The sequence below is a fragment of the Hydra vulgaris genome, chromosome 11 (assembly GCF_038396675.1).
Source record: "Hydra vulgaris chromosome 11, alternate assembly HydraT2T_AEP".
NCBI lineage: Eukaryota > Metazoa > Cnidaria > Hydrozoa > Anthoathecata > Hydridae > Hydra > Hydra vulgaris.
The window spans coordinates 4,164,172-4,184,879 of NC_088930.1; the positions used below are offsets into that span (position 1 = coordinate 4,164,172).

The 20,708-nt window shown below is 30.9% G+C and overlaps 1 protein-coding gene across 4 annotated transcripts in view; it reads left to right on the plus strand.

Annotated features, from left to right (window-relative positions):
• LOC101234272 (cytoplasmic dynein 2 intermediate chain 1) overlaps nt 1-20,708 on the plus strand; it is a 104,595-nt gene that overhangs the window by 14,094 nt on the left and 69,793 nt on the right. For 3 of the 4 annotated variants that reach the window (XR_010641740.1, XM_065809836.1, XM_065809838.1), the window contains exon 2: nt 14,337-14,384. The exons of the other annotated variant lie outside the window; for it this stretch is intronic. Coding sequence is in view for 2 of the 3 variants with exons in the window: in XM_065809836.1 (XP_065665908.1) it covers nt 14,337-14,384 (48 nt within the window). In the remaining variant the exon portion in view is untranslated. The remainder of the gene's footprint in view (nt 1-14,336; nt 14,385-20,708) is intronic. 4 annotated transcript variants of the gene reach the window in all.

Genomic DNA, 20,708 nt, shown 5'->3' on the forward strand with positions numbered 1-20,708 from the left:
TGGAAGATTGTTAATGTAAATTTAAAGGAGTATAGGGTCAAGGATAGAACCTTGAGGAACCCTTGAAGCTACAGAATAAGAAGAAGAGTGCTGTTCATCAAGGACAACTTTTATACTATGATTGGAAAGGAAGGACTCAATAATCTTAAAGATGTTACCAAATACACTGTAAGAAGAAAGCTTATGGAGAAAACCAACATGCCAAACTTTATCAAAAGCTTTAGAAATGTCAAGAGCAATAGCCTTAACCTCTCCACCTCTATCTAATGCACGATAAAACCTATCGATTATTACTGTTAGCAAATCAGCTGTAGAACGAGAAGATCGAAATCCATATCAATGGTCAGAAAGTAAGTTATTAGATTCAAGATGAGAGATTAAGTGTTTGTCAATTAAAGATTCAAAAACCTTGCTCTCCAAAATTTTTTAAAATAGGGATAACAGACGCCGCTTTCCAACATGCCGGAAAACAAGACTCTGATAAGCACTTGTTAAATAGTTTTGAAAGTATGGATGACAGCTTTGGAGAACACTTCTACAAGCCTTATTTTTGTAATAAAATAGGATATTTCATGACCTGAGAAGAGCGGGCTTTTGCGTTAGACAAAACCTTTTTACAATGGTTTTTAGCAATAGTAAACAGACCTCTGTTTTTTGGAGAATTTTTTTGCTGATAGCTATGGAAGTAACAGTTTCGATTGGCAATCGCACCAGCAGGAAGACAAAAAATTCCTACCCAAAGGCCATCACAAAGAAAATCACAAAAAGAGTCCCAGTCAGCTTTAAAGTAGTTTTAAGAGGTGCAATGATAGGAAGATTCTGATGATGAAAAAAATGAGATAATAGTTTTAGAGAGATCAAACCGTGATCAGAAGCACCTTAGGGTGAATATTAAGAATCTGAGTACTGACTAGTATCAGAAACAAGACATAGATTGAGTAGAGAAGGTAAATGATTCGGGTTTTCTGTAAAGCAAGTTGGAAAGTTGACTATTTGAGTTAGAGATCAGGAAAGGCAAAAGTTGAGGGCCTTAAAGGGATCACAAAGTGCAGAGACAAGTTGTGTTCATTTTAAATAGAATGATTTAAAAAAATGTTCAGGCAGAATTTTTTTAAGTAAAACAAAGTAATAAATGTATACCAAGAAAAACAAACTTAGTTGTTTTACTCGAAGCTCACCGTCTCCATGTGAGCCAATCTCGCAAGGTCTTTAAAATATACAACGCAATCTACAGACTTAATAATTTATTCAAGTGCGTTTAATTCCAAAGAGTTTCAGTAAATGACGTCATTGCAGAATTTCGATAAGAAGTCTGAAAATTCTTTTGTTTTTATCAAATTATAGAATTTTTGTTGTTTAGTTACTTATTTTATATAAGAGTTTTTTTTTTCATCATAACTATCTGTAGAAATTCTTTAGTTATTTTGTTTTTTAAATTTTGCATTAAAAATATAAATAAAATATCTCAGATATTTTTAGCTATATTATTGCTATAACTTATTTTTTGTGTTATATTTATTGTTATTAAATGATTATTATCCTTATTAAGATTTTCTTAAAAAAATTATTTTGTATCATTTAACACTACGGCAAGCTGCTGACAGTGGCTTTTGATTTTTTCAAATTTTGACCACAAGCCGCTGGTAGTAGCTTTCAAGTATGCTTCACAATTTATCTTATTTTGTACATAAATTTTCACTCTAGACACATAATTTGTTTGTTCTTTAGGTTTAATGAATTCTCTACATAATCAAGAATAAATAAGAGCCATATTGTATTATTATAAAAAGTTATTGCTTGACAAAGTTTAAAAATCTTGGTTAATCCTTGATTAAAAAAAACTTTATTAAATTTAGTTCTAAAATAAACCAGTTTTAAAACTGTAAAATTTAACTTGTAGAAGTGTATAAGTATTTAGTTAAGTAATTAAAAATGTCTTTTTTTTGTGTCGAAAAACATTCGTTTTATACATTAAGTGAGTTTTGCTTTGGACTTAATGTATTAATTACTATTTATAAAACAATGGTTTTAAACACTTTACATTTCTTATTGTTCAATGATGCGTGTTAAAAACTTATATAATCAAAAAGTTCATTTGTTTAGCTTTCTATTGATGTATAGTTTGTTATGCTTTTAAAGAGATTTACTATTCAAATTTTAATTAGTTGTCAATGTTATGCCAATTTTTATTCAAAAAAATGTGTAGTTGCTACGTAAAGGTTTTTGTTAAAATGGTTGGTAGCAAAAGATCTAGCCTTATGGAAGTTTAATTTACAGCATTTATTTGCTAAACTTTTTGTCGGATACAATTATTCTCAAAATTCTTATTTAATCATACAAGAATATATTTAATGAAATTTATTCTGTTAAACATGTATTGCTTATTTTATTTTTAAAATTAAACAATTATTGGTCAAGATTGCAAAAAAGTGTAGTATTATTGAGTTAATTTTAAAATTGAAATCGTTTAATGAAAAACTTTTTATTGCCAATTTTGGTAGTTCTTTGATTTGTAATTTTAGGAGACAGGTTTTAATGTAAAATACTTGCCAAATACAACATAAATTGGGAAGTATTAAATATACTGTTTTTTAACGCGCACTGCAACACATTGACTATTTTAATCGCCATCTGTCTTGAATTATTGCCATAGAACATTAATTATGGCTTTAATTAATAAAAAGCTGTCTGTAAATTTGTTAAGTGTAAAATCTATAAATATTTTCTAACTAAAATTTAAGAATTCAACAAATATCTCTAATAAATGATGTCGTTTACCAAAATTCTTTATTAATTAAAAAAATTTAAGAATTTGTAAAATGTCATTACGATAAGAGAACAAAAACGTCATAGTGATAAAGGGCTTCGAGAAAAAGTTCACATTATTTACATAAAAAGGAAAAAGTTTCAGAATATTTAACAAGGTGATCAATGTCTTTTTTGAATATTTATTATATTTTAACATAAAAATCTTAAATTTATTTGGTTCTTGCGCACTCTATAAAAAAACGTTCTTTTGTTTAGGTTCTTATAATATTTATAGGAAAGTCATACAACTGATAATATGCGCTTATTTTAAAAAACAAATAATATTGATTCAAAAGAAAAAAATTCTACAATGATGTCATTTACTAAATCTCTTTGGAATTACACGCGCTTAAATAAAATATAAAGTCTGTAGGTTGCGGCATATATTTTAAAGACTTTGAGAGATTGGCTAACATGAAGATGGCAAGCTTCGAGTAAAACAACAAAGTTTGTTTTTCTTGGTATACATTTATTATTTTGTTTTACTTAAAAAAAATTCTGCCCAAATATTTTTTTTTAATCATTCTCTTTAAAACGAACACAACTTGTCTTGGGATCCCTTTAATGCCAGCAGAGTCACTGACATTAGAGTCAAGCCATTGAGTACGCTGAGCATTAAAGTCATCAACAACAACCATATTGGCTGTAGTAAATGACCAGGTTTGATATTTGACTGGGGCCGGGGCCGGGTTTGATAAAATATAGCCGGGGCTGAGTTTGTGACCAGGACTGCATAAACATTTATACATCCTATAGTACGTTTTTTTTTTCAAAATTTATGTTTGATTTTGTATATATATATGCATTTATAACATCATCATGATCAACATGATCATCATTATCATTATGATCATCATTATAATCGTCATCATCATTATTATCATCATCATCATTATTACCAGCAGTAGAGTGTCTCAAAAAAAAAATTTTTTCAAAAATTAAAATGTGGAAAAATTCAATCGTTATCATTATTCGTTAGTAGCTTATAGTGAAAATTTCAGCCTCCCAAATCAACTAAGGTAAAGAAGGTTTTAGATAATTTCTATATAATAGAATTTTTTCTGAACATTATATTTTAAAGTTTCGAATATAGATAGTTTTAAATTTGAAACACTTACAAAACACTGGTTTCAATTTAAAATATTTCTAATAGAATAAGGAGGATACAGGTTTTGTGACAATTTTATTTCAGATAATAGTACTAAATTGAGTTGAAAAGCAACAAAAACGTGATGTGATACTTATTAGATGTTCTGCAGGTACTTCTTGGTAACTTTCTTGGATACTTGCTGTCTGTTTTATGGACAACCTAGAAAATGATAAATAAACTTAAAAGGGCAGTTTATTTTGTAATATAATTAAATAATCCAAGCATTAAAATTCCAAGTATTTGAAATTAGTAGTTTAGTTTATTAAATAAAATGATATTCGAATACTTTAAACAGTTTTACGGACATTATTGTATAGTATGCACGTACATTGGGTGGGATAAGGGGTTGTTAGGTGTAAATTATTAGGTGCAATTGACTTCCTTTTTTGGTTATTAAAAATGAGCATGATATGTGTTTGCTATTCTAAATTGCCTAATTTTTCATAAATGGCCCTCTCTCATTTACCACTGCAAGCTGATTTGCACAAGCAGAGAACTTGACAAATGACTTATGGGCTCTCTCACTTTTGCAAGCCGCTATACCTTTCTCCCTCCACAGTAAAAGCTTTTTCTTAGTGATTTCTAGGAGAAAAAAGAGAAGATAACTTTACTCAGTGATAAAATCATCAAGACATGACGTTGGAACAACGGCTGGCTGGATTCCAGGTTTCTCAAGCACCATATATTCTTTTTCTGGAGTGGCAAAATACAGCAATTTGTTAAGGATGTTGTTCTTAACGTCGGCATCAAGATCTCTGTCAGCAAGAGACAGAGCTACAAGCTGGGGAGCTAGATATCAAGTGTGCCGTAGAAAGCTTTTGTTGAGAACTTTGCTAATCTTTGCATAGATTTTGTAATCATCTGACATTAAGTAAACTATCTTAAAAGCTCTTTTGAAGGAACTTGAGTTGCCATTCAAGTTTGACAATTCTTTCGAGTTTATTAACTTCTCTATGTATTTGCGGCCATTGCTTCTAAAGCAAAACATAGAGGTGTTTGCTTGGACTTTTTATTGTATCAAAAGCAAGTTGCATGACATGAGACACATGTCTCTCATATATGTGATACCTGCACATTAGCCAGAGAACAGGCCTCCCCAAAGCATAAACAATCATCTGAGAGTAGAACATGGATAAGTAAGCCTCTTACTTTATCCATGTTCTGCTCTCAGATGACCTGGGCTTCTAACTCTACTAGAGTGTGGGCTTTCTTGATCAGTGTTGATCTTAAGATCTTCAGCTACTCAATGTTTATACCTCTTTATAAAGAGAAGTCAATAAACAGGTTCCTGGTCAAACACCAATACCATATCTTGTCATGATTGGAATCCAATTGTTTAGGAGTTTATCCTTAGCTGAACACTAACTTTTACTTCATCTGAAATCTTTTGGGTCTTTGTAGGAGGCATAAAAGCTTCGTCAGAGTCTGGAAGGCTATCACTGTCTGTGCACCAGGAAACTTCAAACTCTCTTTGTTCTAATTCTTCTACCTTCTTTTTATTATTTTTTTCTTGATTTCTGAGCTTTTCATCTTGTGAGCGCATTTTTTTCTCCATTATTCTTATTTTCTCTGAAGCCAAACAAGCATTTTTTTGAAATGTGTTATCAATACCCGCCATTTTGACCATGTGTACTTTGAGGCAGTGTTTTAGGAATTCAATGTCCTTATTTCAAGCCTCTTTGTTTCTCATTGGATCACTCTTTATCAAGTTAAAGATGTTGACCTTATAAATCGGGAATAAAAAGTAGCTTTCATTAAGAAAATTGTTTTCTTTCTTGCAGTAGCTTCCTTCTGGTAGACTTAGAGTCTAGAGTCTTTTTAGGGATTGGCACTAATAGATCTTGTTGGTAATTTTGTTTCGGACTTGCAGCTCTGTGAGTATGAAATTGTTGTCGAATCCAGCTATGCCCCACAAGTTTACGAGTTCTTTCAAAATGCAAACACCTCTGATTGTCTGTCACCAATTCTCTTCACACATTCCTTTCTGCATTTCAGATAACTTTTTTGAGAAGCAAGGGCACATCTAACTTTACAGTTCATCTTGGCAGTGCTAAAAAAATGTTCAAATACAAATAAACAGATAAAGTTCAGAAATTTTTCAGATATTACCTAGTTTCTTTTCTAATGCCGAGCCAGTAAAACCTTCTCAGGATTTCTCCAGTTGTTAGAAGTCGATTTGAAGCAAAGCTTTGCACTGGGAAGCCTAACAAATAAAACTGTCTACGCTTTTTTGCAGCCTGTCTCAAATATTCAGCTGGCTCTAATACTGTATTGTGGTATTTTTTTCCTGAAGCCATTGCCTGAAAATATAGCTAACAGTACAGTTTATAAATTTATATATATTTATAAATTTATAGTATGAAATATAGCTTACATTACAGTAGTTTGTTTTGTAACTGCAAATAATATTATCAAAAAATACTTTTTTTGCCAAGCAAAAAAAAATGTGTATCATACATATCTATATGTGTTGTTTTTTATTATAATTATTTGCAATTAACTAATTATTTAAAAAAAGGTCTATGTAACAATTGAAAAATAAACTTTAATGAAATGAAAACTTACTTATTATGTAAAACTTTTATATCTGCACGCAATTTTAATATGTAAATAAATAAAATATGTAAATAAATAAAAAATATTTATATAAATAATTTTAATAGAACATTTAAATAAATTAAAAAAATGTGTTTACTAAATTCTCCTAATATAAAAAAAGTTATTACAAAATAATAAATTCGCAATATAATATTCTATTATATAGAATTTGTCTAAAACCACCTTATTTACCTTAGAGTTGATTTGGAAGGCTGAAATTTTTACTATAAGCTACTTATACATAATGATAACGATTGAACTTTTCCACATTTTTATTTTCGAAAAAAATTTTTTTTTTGAAACACCCTAATCAGCAGTCTTTAGCCTTCCTCTTTTATGCTGTTTTTCTAATCATGGTCAATGCTCAAACGAGCTATCATCTCTATTACAATAAACCAAAACTCATTCTTGCTAGCTTCTTATTCAATAAGTTACATCATTTTACTGTATCTGTCCCTATTTACTAAATACTTGCATAAATATATGCCAAAATTTAATAAATAGTAAATGTAAGTATAAAGTTATAATATATAAAGAATTATAAATTTATTTCTTGCCCCGGCTATCAACCCCTGCTAAATCTTACAATTTTGTTAGGATCCATGCAGGATTTGCAAAAGGTCTCATTTTTAGCAGGGGCTGGGGCCCCTATTGTTTACTAATTGGCTGATGAATAAAGAGAGACGGCTTGGTCAATTTGATCAGAAATAACATCGAAAAGAGTGCAGTCTTGAGACAAAGGAGAGCGATATAGAACAAAGAGAGAGGTGATAGAGTGAAGTGATGCTAAACAAAAGCACATAAAAGAATAGTCTGTGGATTCAAATCTAGTTTCCCAACAAATGGGTGAATTCTTACGAATGTAAATCCCCAGGCCAAACATGTGACTATTGGAGTCTTTACAAATTAAAGGAAGATAACCATCAACACTAAGATCATAAAATGAGACAGCTGAACTCAAATTAGTCTCACAAAGAGCAAGTAGGTCTGGTGAACTTTGTAAGAGATAAGACTCAACAGAAGAAAAGTTACTTTGAAGACCACGAATATTAGTGAATGATAGGTTTAGAGAACTTGGTGATAATGATGGTTTTTTGTGTTTTATAGTTTTTAGTACTTAAGTCATTTTAAATTTGTTTAAGAACTTAACTCAAAGCATAGATAGTACTCAGTATACTATTTAATACTTCAAGCAACTGTCTCATTACTATTTATAAACCCTAAGCCGTAAGAAAGGGCTCCAAATGTGGCCTCGACAATGCACACCGAAAGTACGAACAGGGACACTATCCATGCGCAAGATGGCACTGTTAGTAGTAAGAGACCGGGGCCCAAGCCCTGTCCCCGACTGAAAATGAGACTTTTTGCTAACCCGGCTCCGGTCCCCGGCCAAATTATAAGATTTAGCAGGGGTTGATAGCCGGGGATAGAAAATTTTTTTTAATACTTTATATATTATAATTTTATGCTTACATTTACTATTTATTAAATACTGGCATATATTTATATATTTTTAAACTCTAATTTACTTCCAAAGATTGCAAACAACCACTATTAAGTTGTGAGTCACATTAAATAGAGAATAAGTTAAAGTACTAGGAAACGGCTACCAAAGACTTAACTAGACTTAACTGAAGACTTAAAAAGTTGTAGATTGTATAAAAAAGGAAAACATGAAGATAGGCAAGAGTTATAAGGGTTTTTTGATGTGCAAGGAGAAATACTGGGTTGATAAAAGTTTTTATAGCATGAAGAGACAGATACAGTAAAAGAATGTAACTTGTTGAATAAGAAGCTAAATAAGATTAAGTTTGGGTTTAACGTATTAGAGATTTGAGCATTCACCATGATAGTATTAGTAGAAAAAAGAAAGAAATGCAACCTTACAACAATGGGAGAGTGGCGAAGCTTGGCAGATAAAGCAGGTCTAATTTCATTTACAATGTGCTTTGTCTGAGAGTATAAGAGTTGTTATTCATTGATATAGGAATGCTAACATTATTGCAATATTTTTTTGCAGTAAATAAATGACTTTCGTTGTTTAACAAAAATAGTGAATTTTAAGTCCAGAATTCAAATCTATAAGCCACTGTAAGCCTTAGGCTGTTACAAAAGAGAGATCAAATTAAAAATTGGCTGCTTGTTCTAAGCAAAAAATAGAGCCACTTTAGATATAAAATTTTCATGAAGATTGATATTGTAGATTAGAAACAATACAGGAGCAAAGATAGAACCTTGTGGTACCCTTAAAGTTACTTGAAATAAAGAAAAGTGAAGGCCTTCAAGAATAACGTTAATGCTGCAGTTAGAAATAAATAAATTAATCTCAAAACCTTTATATAAAAAAACTATCAACAGAGTGAAGACTATTCGTAGTATATTTAGAGAGGTCAAAGTGTTTTCAAGAGTTTTGAAAAATTGGAATCTTTTAGTTAGCACTTTCTAAAAATTTAGCAAAAATTAAAAAAAGTTCTGGAGAACACTTTTTTAAGACTATGATGGAAATCTTGTCTGGAGCACAAACTGGAGAAGTTTTTAACTAAGAATTAACTTTAGCATTGAAAGCCAGAGTGATTTGGATGTTTAACAATGGGTTAACCTGTTTAACTGGCAGTAAGAGTATGGCTATTAGATTCAAGAGTCAAATTAGAGTAAGATTTCTTTGCAAATAACTCTGCTTTATTCTGGGGAGAAGTAAAAAGATTAGACCCATGAATTAGAGATTAAATGTTAGACTTACTTTAGTTAATGACACTGATGAAGACTAACCAAAAGTCCCTAGAAACTAACATCTGAGATAAGATACAAGATTTAGTAAACTGAGAATAACAGAGCTTAACATTAGTTAAGACCTTTTTACATTGACTTCTTAGAATTATAAAAAGACATATGTTCTTAAGAGAGATGTTCTGTTGAAAATATTTAAAAAGTGATTAAAGTTTAATAAAGAAACTGGTCAAGACGGTGAAAAATGTGTTGTAGAATGTGGCTTGACTTAAAATCAAAGAGAAGGAAAAGAAAAAGCTTGTAAATTTTTATTCCAGAAGAAATAAAAGCTTCCAAGATGCACTTTATGCATACATATTATGGATGTGAATGTACATGTTTGTTGTTTACTTAGATGCTGTTATACAATATCCTTACATATTTATATAAACTTTAGTATTTATATGGTGTGGTATTTGCCGAAAGAGAAGATGATCAGATGATGATCATGATTATAATAATAATGATGGTAATGATGATTATGATGATCATGTTAATCATAATGATATTTATATATGCATATATATACAAAATATAACATGAATTTTGAATTAAAAAAATATACTTTAGGATGTATAAATGATTATTCAGCCTCGGTCACAAACCCCACCCCGGCCCCTGCCCTTGCCTTGGCTATATTTTATCAAAACCCGGCCCAGTCAAACATCAACCCCGGTTGTTTACTAACTGTTAGTACTCTGATATTTTTCAGCTGTTGATGGAATCAGCCTCTCTGAGAGCTACCACAGAGTTCGGGAAACCTCACTACCAGCTGGCCTCAGAACCATAAAACTGAGTTTTAGAGCTGTACCCTTCATTAGGAGATAATAAGTTGTTGATAATGAGTTGCCTAGTCATAAAACAGAGACACAAGCACAACTCATGCATTGAGTCAAGAAGATCCAGCATTCAACATCTTAAACTGGAAACAATGTATTTAAAGTATCTCCGCGCCAGCCTAATAGATGAAGTAGGAGTGCGAGGCTGGTCAACAGATAGAATCTGTTTACACCTTAAGTCTTTGCCTAGGAGGCTTTCTACAAGACAGTAGCCGGGTGCATTTAACATCTGCCCAAGATGAGTATTTTCATCTAGACACCATCTCTAGCCTTTACTTAACCAAGAGCCCCAAGGCAGGGGGTGTTTTAAATCAGAGTTGGCTCCTCCTAACCTTTGCCTAAAAAAGAGTATCCTACAAGGCAGCAGGACATGAAGATATAACATATATTGGAACTTTAATTTTGACATGACATATATTGGAACTTTAATTTTGACATGGTTTCCTAAAATGACCCGGTTTTTATACGATTTTTAAAAAGCCCTTTTTTTAATTAAATGAAAAATAACCTTTGCAAAATTATGCAAATTTTTAATGCTTTTTTAATGCAGAATTCATAAAATACAGTTAGAATGCTAAAATATGAAACAAACATGCTTGAAAATTATGACAACTAATTTATTTAACTCGACTTTGGGCCCTATATCTCAAAGAAATGGCATATGATTTTTTTTTATTATTATTAAGTATTTATAATTTTATTCGTATCAAAAAATCTGTCAATCTTTATACTGTATTGCCTGTCAAAAAAAAATTAATTTAGATTGAAGGCCAAAATCACTCTCTAGTTGATATGTTAAAAATTCACTGACTAGTTGACATTGTTAAAGCTTTTACATTTTTTGTACTGTCCTGAAATAAATAAATGTAGTTTGAACAAACTTGAAATTTATGTTTTTAATATAGGTATAGTTAGTTTAAATTTTTTCTGCGCAAAGGTTACATCATGTGTAATATTTAGTGATGTAAAGCAGTGCCAAATTTGTTTCAGTACAATTTCCCTGTTTTTATATAGTATGTCATTAATGTAAATAACATTTTTGGGTGTTCCAATAATAGCTCTATGTATTACAATGGACCACCAGAGATTAATTTTTTCAAAGTTACTAATAATGGTAATATTACCAAAGTAATATTATCATAGTAATAATAGTAATATACCATTATTAATGCTTGGTTGATACAAATTTTGTTTTAGTTGATTAAGGTTCTGTGATTTGACAGTTTTGCTGGATTTGCAGTATACCATTAATTGTATTTTGTCTCACAATCAACTTCATATTTTCTAAAAATCTTATACAAATGATGAAATTTTTTTTTATTAGGACACTTATCACACTGTTCTTTATTTTCCATTAAGCAGATTTAGAAAGTAAATCATTAAAAAATCACCAACATTAAATGCATCCACTAGCAATTAGGCATTTTGGTGATAAGGAAAATTTCAAACAGAATGTGTGCCAAATGGCAAAATGCACTACTTTAGTCTAAATTAAGCAAGTTTTAGTAGCTTGTTTGAATATCTTAATTTTTTTCTTTGTATGACACAAATAGTTCCTTTAAATTACACATTGACTTTTTTTATTTGTGGATATTCTTTTTTGATGCTTACATAATTTTTTCCTACCAGAGTTAGCAAAAATCAATTGAGTTTTAAAACGTTTAACTATAATCTTACACATCTTTAAACTTAACCTTTATACAAAAAAGAAATAGCTTAAAATCTTTTCATCTTAAAAATCTGTCTAGATTTCTTTACCTGGTATTCTGTAACTGCTGTGTTTATATTGATATATATATATATATACTTTCTTTACCAACACTCTGGGGTACAGCAATGTTCTGTGTTGTTTCTTATCTACATTAATGTCCTTTTAAATTTTTATTCAATTTCAACTTCTCATGGAAACCACAATCCATTGCAAAGTTAGCATCTGGCAAGGTTGCTTCTCTTTATTGTGCTCGCCATTTTCTTATTATGACTCCATTCTCTACTGTTGTCATATTTGGGCTGGTTCTTCTAATGATGCTATTTCTCTATTAGACAAGATTTAAAAGTGCATTGTAGAAGTAGTTATATGTGCTTTATCTGCCAAGCTTGAGCCACTCTCACATCGTCATAAGGTTGTATTGCTTTCTCTTTTCTACAAATACATGCTCGCTGCACAAATAAGCTATCATCTTTAGTTCCATCAGCCAAAACTCATTTTGGCTAGTCTTGTCATTGAACAAAGTTGCATCCTTCTACTGTATCTTGTCTATTCATGCTCTAAAAGCTTTTATTTGTCTAGTTTTTTTCCCTGCACTTCAATGCTTTGGAACTCTCTCCCATCTTCATGTTTTCCTGACTCATACAACCTACAACTTTTTAAGTCTACTGCCTACTGGTTTTCTTGCTTTTTTCTTTGTTTTCTAGGAATTTCTAACTAATTAGTTGTATAGTTGATTCTTTTGCTCTACAGCTGACTTGCAAACTGCTGTGACTGAAATATTTTATTGTGCAGACGATGAAGGCAGAGAACTAAGGCTTTCTACAAAGTCTTCTCCATAAGTTTGCTTTATATGGTGTATCTGGGAGTTTTTGAGTTTTTTTTTTTTTCTAAACATCTTCGCTTTCAACAAGGCTGCAAGCAACCACTAATTAAAATTGGAAGTTACTGGAAGCGAAAAGATAAAGATTATAGAGCAAGATGACGATTGACAGACAACTTAAAGGATTACAAATTATATAAATCAGGAAAGCGATAAGAAGGAAGCGAATTCCAAAGAGCTGATGTTTGAGGAAAAAAACTAGACAGATAAGAGTTTTTGGAGCACTTAGTAACAGTCACAGAAAAAGGATGAGACTTAATTAAATGACAAATAATGCGAGAATGAATTTTAATATTTGGAACAAGAGACGCTAGCTCTTTAGAGCAGTGCCCATTATAGTATTTGTAGAAAAGGGAAAGAGAAGCAACATTAGGACGATGTGATAATGGTTGAGGTACCCCAGTTGTTGGTACCCTCTTGAGGTACCCCAGTTGTTGGCCTCAAAGGCCAACAACTGGGGTACCTCAAGATTCTATCCTTGGTCCTGTTTTGTTTCTTATCTACATTAATGATCTTCCCAACAACCTTACATCTAAAGAAGCTCTTTTTGTTGATGACTCAACTTCATACTCCTGTCTTAACAAAAAGTCCTCTCTTTTTGATTGCTAAGGACAGGCATCCGATCTTAAATCTGATCTCACTTCTGTAACAGATTGGGGCTCACAGTGGTTTGCAAATTTTAACTTCACAGTACTGTCAACATTCCTATATGAATGAATGGGAATCCTCTTACTGAGTCCTCTTCTTTGCGCCTTCTTGGATTATTATTTACTGCTGACCTTTCATGGAAACTATATATACAAGGAATTGCTATATTATCATCTGCTAAAGTTGCTTCTCCTTATCGGGCTTGCCATTTTCTCTCTCCTGATTTTATTATCTACCTCTACAAATCTCCTATTCGTCCCTGTATGGAATACTGTTGTCATATTTGGGCTGGTTCTTCTAATGATGCTCTTTTTCTTTTAGGCAAACTCCAAAAATGCATTGTAAATGTAGTTGAACCCACTCTATCTTCTAAGCTTGAGTCACTTTCCAATTGTCATAAAGTTGCATCTCTTTTTTCTATAAACACTATCATGGTGGCTGCTCAAAGGTGCTATCATCAAAGTCTCATTTTTTTTACTGTATCTGTCCCTGCATGCTCTAAAAAAATTTTATTTGTCTGGTTTTTTTCCCTGCACTTCAACCCTTTGAAACTTTCTCCTATTTTAATGTTTTCCCAACTCATACAACCTTCAACTTTTTATGTTTTCTGTCAATCGTTTCCTTGTTTGTTTTTTTCTATTAACTCCCAACTTAATAGTGGTTGCTTGCAGTCTTGTTGGGAGTGAATCAGAATAAAATTTAAAAAAATTAAAACATTTGAAAAAAATAATAACATATTTGAAAAAAGTATTGTGAAACTGGAATCTAGGTGAATTATAATGTTGCAATATGTCAGAGAACCATTCATTATATACTATTTATGTTATACCACTATTTATACTGCACTTTTTTTTATGCTGATTATTCAAAAATTTGACCTTGAAATTTATAAACAATTTTTACATCATTTTTACATTATACAAATTACATATCTAGAACAAAAACTTAACATGGACTGAAAAAGAACTAGCTGGTGTTATTCAGGTAGTAATTTTTATAAATAATTTTTGATATATTGATCATTATATGCTTATTAATATTGTTAATACCTTTAATAAATCAAAATGTCATTATTAGTATTTGAAAAAACATATCACCTTAAACATATTTATAAAAAAGTTAACAAGTAGTTGTTATGGTTTTTTTTTCAATTTACTGCAAAAATTAAAGACTCAGCTGATCCCACCAAATAAATCCTCTGCTTTACATCTTCTTGTTTTAACTTTCACTATTTTCACCTCTCATGGAAATGGTTTACTAATAACCTCTCATGGGATGAGAATCCAAGAAATGGAAACCAATCAATTACAAAATCAACATCTGGTAATGTTTAATCTTTTTATTGTGCTCACCTTTCTTATACTCCTGATTCGATTTTTCACCTCGTTGTAATTTCATGTAAAAGCATTAAATTTTTTTTAGAAGTCTTCTAATAAACTTCTGAATAAATAAATTTCAATTTATTTTTTCAAAAGTTCTCTTAAATAATTTAGTTAAAGATATCACAATGATTGTAATCTTTCCAAAAAGAAAATTTAAAAACGTTATCTAATGTATTTAAATTTATTACTTATGAAACATAAATTATATATTTTTCAAGCTAAGACAAATAAACTAGAAGAAAAATAAAGAACTTAAGAAACTTAAAAAAAAATAAATATTAAAGTCAAAAAAATTTCAAGCTCTACAAATTTATTAGTTATACTAATATTTTTTTTGTTTCCTCACTTTAAGCTTATATCATCATTTGTAGTAATATCTATCTCTGTAACCATGCCTACCACCAAAAAGAATCATAATTACATGCATCAAAATCATTTATATTTGGTACAAACACAACATTAGATACTGCTACTTTTGAAATCTGTCTGCACATTGATTTTTACTTGGTCTTTTAAAATATTGATTTTCACTTGTTCTTTTAAAACCAATTTCAAAGTTTATAGGTATGTAATATTGGTAACTTCTAGGCTCTGGACAAATTTTCCCATATCAAATTGTTCCCTTAGTTGACTTACTTATGTTGACTTACTTTTGCTGTTTCTTTGTTAATTTTATAAAATATGATTGTTTTTGTATTGGCATTACAAAACTCAAACATATTATCAACTGTCAATAAAGATTTTTGATACCACATCACAAGGAGATTTTTCATGGCTGGCTGCAAAAAACATCCATTCAGCAACTATCTGGAAATCTTTTTTATAATGGCAAAGATTTAAATTTTTTTAATAGTTTCATCCATCAAAGAAATGATAAATTTTATTGATATCCACAAAATATTCTTTAATTTACTTTGTAAATTTTTTTTTGAAACTGAGTAAATGGTATGAAAATTTCATTGAAATAATTGGATTTAATGTTAGTATTTCTTCCTTACCAACATATATTATTGGACGTATTTGTATTTGAAGAAACAAAATAATCCTAAACTTGAAAGCTCTTTTTCATCGTCTGTTAGGACGTGTTTTTATCTATTTGTTAATTATATATAAAAATATAATAAATATTATAAATAAAAATGTTACTGTTATAACAACTGGATTTAAAGTACACTGTTAGTATTTCATCCTGTATTAAAAGCTTATAGTTCTCTACAAAATCTTCCAGTATAATACATTCAATGTAACCTAAACTATTTTTAAGCAATTTTAAATAATGAATTTAGGCATTTTGCAATATATGAATGCGAAGTAAGTTGATTAATGTATGAAATAACTTATTCTTTTTATTCTAAAAGGTAACTTCCTGAGTAATTAATTGTGATCTATCAGTACTTTCCTATTGATCAAATTAAATTTCTTCTTCACTAATCTTACTTACTTCCTCACCTAAAAATACCTTTAAGCTATCAAAACCTGGACACATCTATGAGCCATGCATTCATTATTGTTTGTATCGCATTATAATTTTGGCATTAAATCTTTGTATATAACAATCTATTGGATAGCATTTACAATCAATATTTAGTGATGTATGATGATGTATACAAACACATACACAGTGTGTACCACTTGGGTCCACACTAATACACAGATATGAACCCAAACTACAAAATTTTGCAAGTTTTTTTATTTAATTAGGGTATTTACCTTTAAAATCATTATAAAGTTCATGAAAGTTGCATAACAATAATCTTTTGTTATGGAGGACCAGTTTTCAACCTTAATCTTTTTTACCAGGCTTCTGCTCTGGAATATTCATCTTGTTGCAATCTTGAACCCAAGATGAAAGAAAGTCAGATATTTTTTTACTTTTTTTCTTTTACTAGATATAGCAAGAATATATAATTATATATATATATATATATATATATATATATATATATATATATATATATATATATATATATATATATATATATATATATATATATATATATATATGTATGTATATATATATATATATATATATATATATATATATATATATATATATGTATATATGTTAGGGTGGTGCTAAAAACAACTTTTTTTGAAAATGTCAGCTAACAACCCCTAAATGTATTTTATATGATAAAATAATACTGGATTTAAAAAAATTTTTGAATAAAAAATATTTTTACGGGTGCCACAAGGCCCTTATACATCAAACAGGTCCCTAATAATATAAAAAAAAAAAGTTTTTCAAAAGTATGTCATGTTGGGTCTCAAACGAAGCAAAATCATATACAAATTTCAAAAATAATATTCATTTTATAAAAAAACATAGATAAAAAAAATTATAATCAAAAAATCTTGTTAAATTCCCTATTTTCATTTTTAGTTAAAAAACGTAACTTTTTGTTTACTAAAATTTAAATAAAAATTTAATTATAAAATGATTCATATTTTTGAAATTTTTATATATTTTTGCATCATTTGAGACCCAACATGACATACTTTTGAAAAAAATTTTTTTTTATATTATTAGGGACCTGTTTGATGTATAAGGGCCTTGTGGCACCCGTAAAAATATTTTTTATTCAAAAGTTTTTTAAATCCAGTATTATTTTTTTATATAAAACACATTTAGGGGTTGTCAGCTGACATTTTCAAAAAAAGTTGTTTTTACCACCACCCTAATATATATATATATATATATATATATATATATATATATATATATATATATATATATATATATATATATATATATATATATATATATATATATATATATATATATATATATATATATATTTATATATATATATATATATATATATATATGTATATATATATACATATATATACATATATATGTATATGTATATATATTCTTGCTATGTATATAATCTACTATATAAGATTATTTAATATATTACGCATTATATAAGATATTCAAACATAAAGTATGCTGCACCATATTTTCGAGACCAAGGTTCAGGTGTTAGAGTTAATATTTGGGCTTTACTTTTTAATGTTTTTAATGTTTAATGTTTTTAATGTTTTTAAAATTTGGGTTTTAATTTTTAATTTTGGGGCTCTTGGTTGAGTAAAGGCTAGGGATGGTGTCTTGATGAAAATACTCATCTTGGGCAGATGTTAAATGCACCCGGCTACTGTCTTATAGAAGGCCTTCTAGGCAAAGACTAAAGGGGTAAACAGATTCTATTTGTTGACCAGCCTCGCACCCCTTCTTCATCTATTAGGCTGGTGCAGATCTATTTTTAATACATTGTTTCCAGTTTAGGATGTTGAATGCTGGATCTTCTTGACTCAATGCATGGGTTTTGCTTGTGTCTCTGTTTTTATGACTAGGCAACTCATTCTATTATCTCCTAATGAGGGTACAGCTCTAAAACTCAGTTTTATGGTTCTGAGGCCGCCTGGTAGTCAGGTTTACCGAACTCTGTGGTAGCTCTCAGAGAGGCTGATTCCATTAACAGCTGAAAAATATCAAAGTGTTAACAGTGCCATGTTGCGCATGGATGGTGTCCCTGTTTGTACTTTTGGTATGCATTGCGGAGGCCACATTTGGAGCCTTTTGTTACGGCCTAAGGTTTATTAGTAGTAATAAGGCAATTGCTTGGGCTATTAAACAGTGTTCTGAGTACTATCTATGCTTTGAGTCAAGTTCTTCATTATAAGTCACAAAAACTATAAAACACAAAAAACCATCATCATCACCAAGTTCTCTAAACCATTCATCGATATTCGTGGTCTTCGAAGTAACTTTTCTTCTGTTGAGTCTTATCTCTTGCAAAGTTCACCAGACCTACTTGCTCTTTGTGAGACTAATTTGAGTTCAGCTGTCTCATCTTGTGATCTTAGTGTTGATGGTTATCTTCCTTTAATTCGTAAACACTCTAATAGTCACATGCTTGGCCTGGGCATTTACATTCGTAAGAATTCACCCATTTGTCGTGAAACTAGATTTGAATCCACAGACTATTCTTTCATTTGCTTTCGTTTAGTACCACTTCACTCTATAGCCTTTCTCTTTGTTCTATATCCCTCTCATTCATCTCAAGACTACACTCTTTTTGATGTTATTTCTGATCATATTGACCAAGCCCTCTCTCTTTATCCATCAGCTAATATAGTTGTTGTTGGTGACTTTAATGCTCACCACTCTGAATGGCTTGGCTCTAGTGTCAGTGATTCGACAGGCATTAAAGCCCACAACTGGTAGTACCGCGCTCAACTTGTTTCTCCGCGCAGCGGCCTTGTTTGTCAAGGTTCGTATTTCGGAGCTATAGAGTTGAGAGAGGGTTATTAACCACTAATAAGTAGCCTCCTCATCTGTAGTGGCCTTCTCGGCCTTGAGGAGGTGAATAAAAAATAAAAAAATAAAAAACTTTTGCCTTTCTCAATCCCTAACTCAAATAGTCAACTTTCCAACTCGCTTTCCTGACAACCCAAATCATTTACCTTCTCTACTCGACTTATGTCTTGTTTCTGATCCTAGTCAGTGCTCAGTTTCTCCACACTCGCCCTTAGGTGCTTCTAATACAGTTTGATCTCTTTAAAACTAATATCTCATTCTTCTTCATCACCTGAATCCCCCTATTATCGAACCTATTACAACTACCTTAACGCTGACTGGGATTCTTTCCGTGATTTTCTTCGTGATGGCCCTTGGGTGGAAATCTTTCAACTTCCTGTCGACAAATGTGCTTCTTACATAACTTCGTGGATTCAGGCTGGCATGGAATCTTTTGTTCCCTCTCGACGATTCCAGGTCAAACCTCACTCTCCTCCATAGTTTTCCTCACGCTGTGCTGCTGCAATTGCCAATTGAAACTGCTACTTCCATATTTATCAGCAAAAAATTCTCCAGAAAACGGATGTCTGTTTATTACTGCTAGAAACAATTGTAAAAAGTTTTGTCTAACGCCAAAAACCGCTATTCTCAGGTCATGAAATCTCGTATCTCATCTCAAAAATTAGGTTCTCGTGACTTCTGGAGAATCTTTAATAGTATCAATAATAAAGGAAAATCTTTAATTCCACCTCTCTTGTATGGTTCAGACTTTGTCACCTCACCTAAAGACAAAGCTGAGTTGTTTGCTAAGAACTTTTCATCAGTATCATCTCTTGATTCCACTAGTTGCGTTCTACCTGCTATTGCCAACAAACAGGTTGATCCATTGCTTGACATTCATATCACTCCAGCTTCTGTATCTAAAGTGATTTCCTGCCTAGACTCTTCTACAGCTTGTGGCCCGGACAACATACCTGTTATTGTCTTGCAGAAGTGTTCTCCGGAGCTGTCGTCTATACTCTCAAAACTGTTCAACAAGTGCTTATCAGGGTCTTATTTTCCAGCCTGCTGGAAACGACATCTGTTATTCCTATTTTCAAAAATTCTGGAAAGCGATCTGGTTTGTCAAACTACCATCCCATTAGTCTTCTTCCTATCATAAGCAAGGTTTTTGAATCTTTAATTAACAAACACTTAATTTCTCATCTTGAATCGAATAACTTACTTTCTGACCATCAATATGGATTTCGATCTTCTCGTTCTACAGCTGATTTGCTAACAGTAATAACTGACAGGTTTTATCGTGCATTAAATGAAGGTGGAGAGGTTAAGGCCATCGCTCATGACATTTCAAAAGCTTTTGATAAAGTTTGGCATGCTGGTCTTCTCCATAAGCTTTCTTCTTATGGTGTATCCGGCAACATCTTTAAGATTATTGAATCCTTTCTTTCCAATCGTAGTATAAAAGTTGTCCTCGATGGACAGCACTCTTCTTCTTATTCTGTAACTTTAGGGGTCGCTCAAGGTTCTATTCTTGGCCCTATACGCTTTTTAATTTACATTAACGATCTTCCAGATATTCTCACATCTCAGGTGGCATTGTTTGCTGATGATACTACC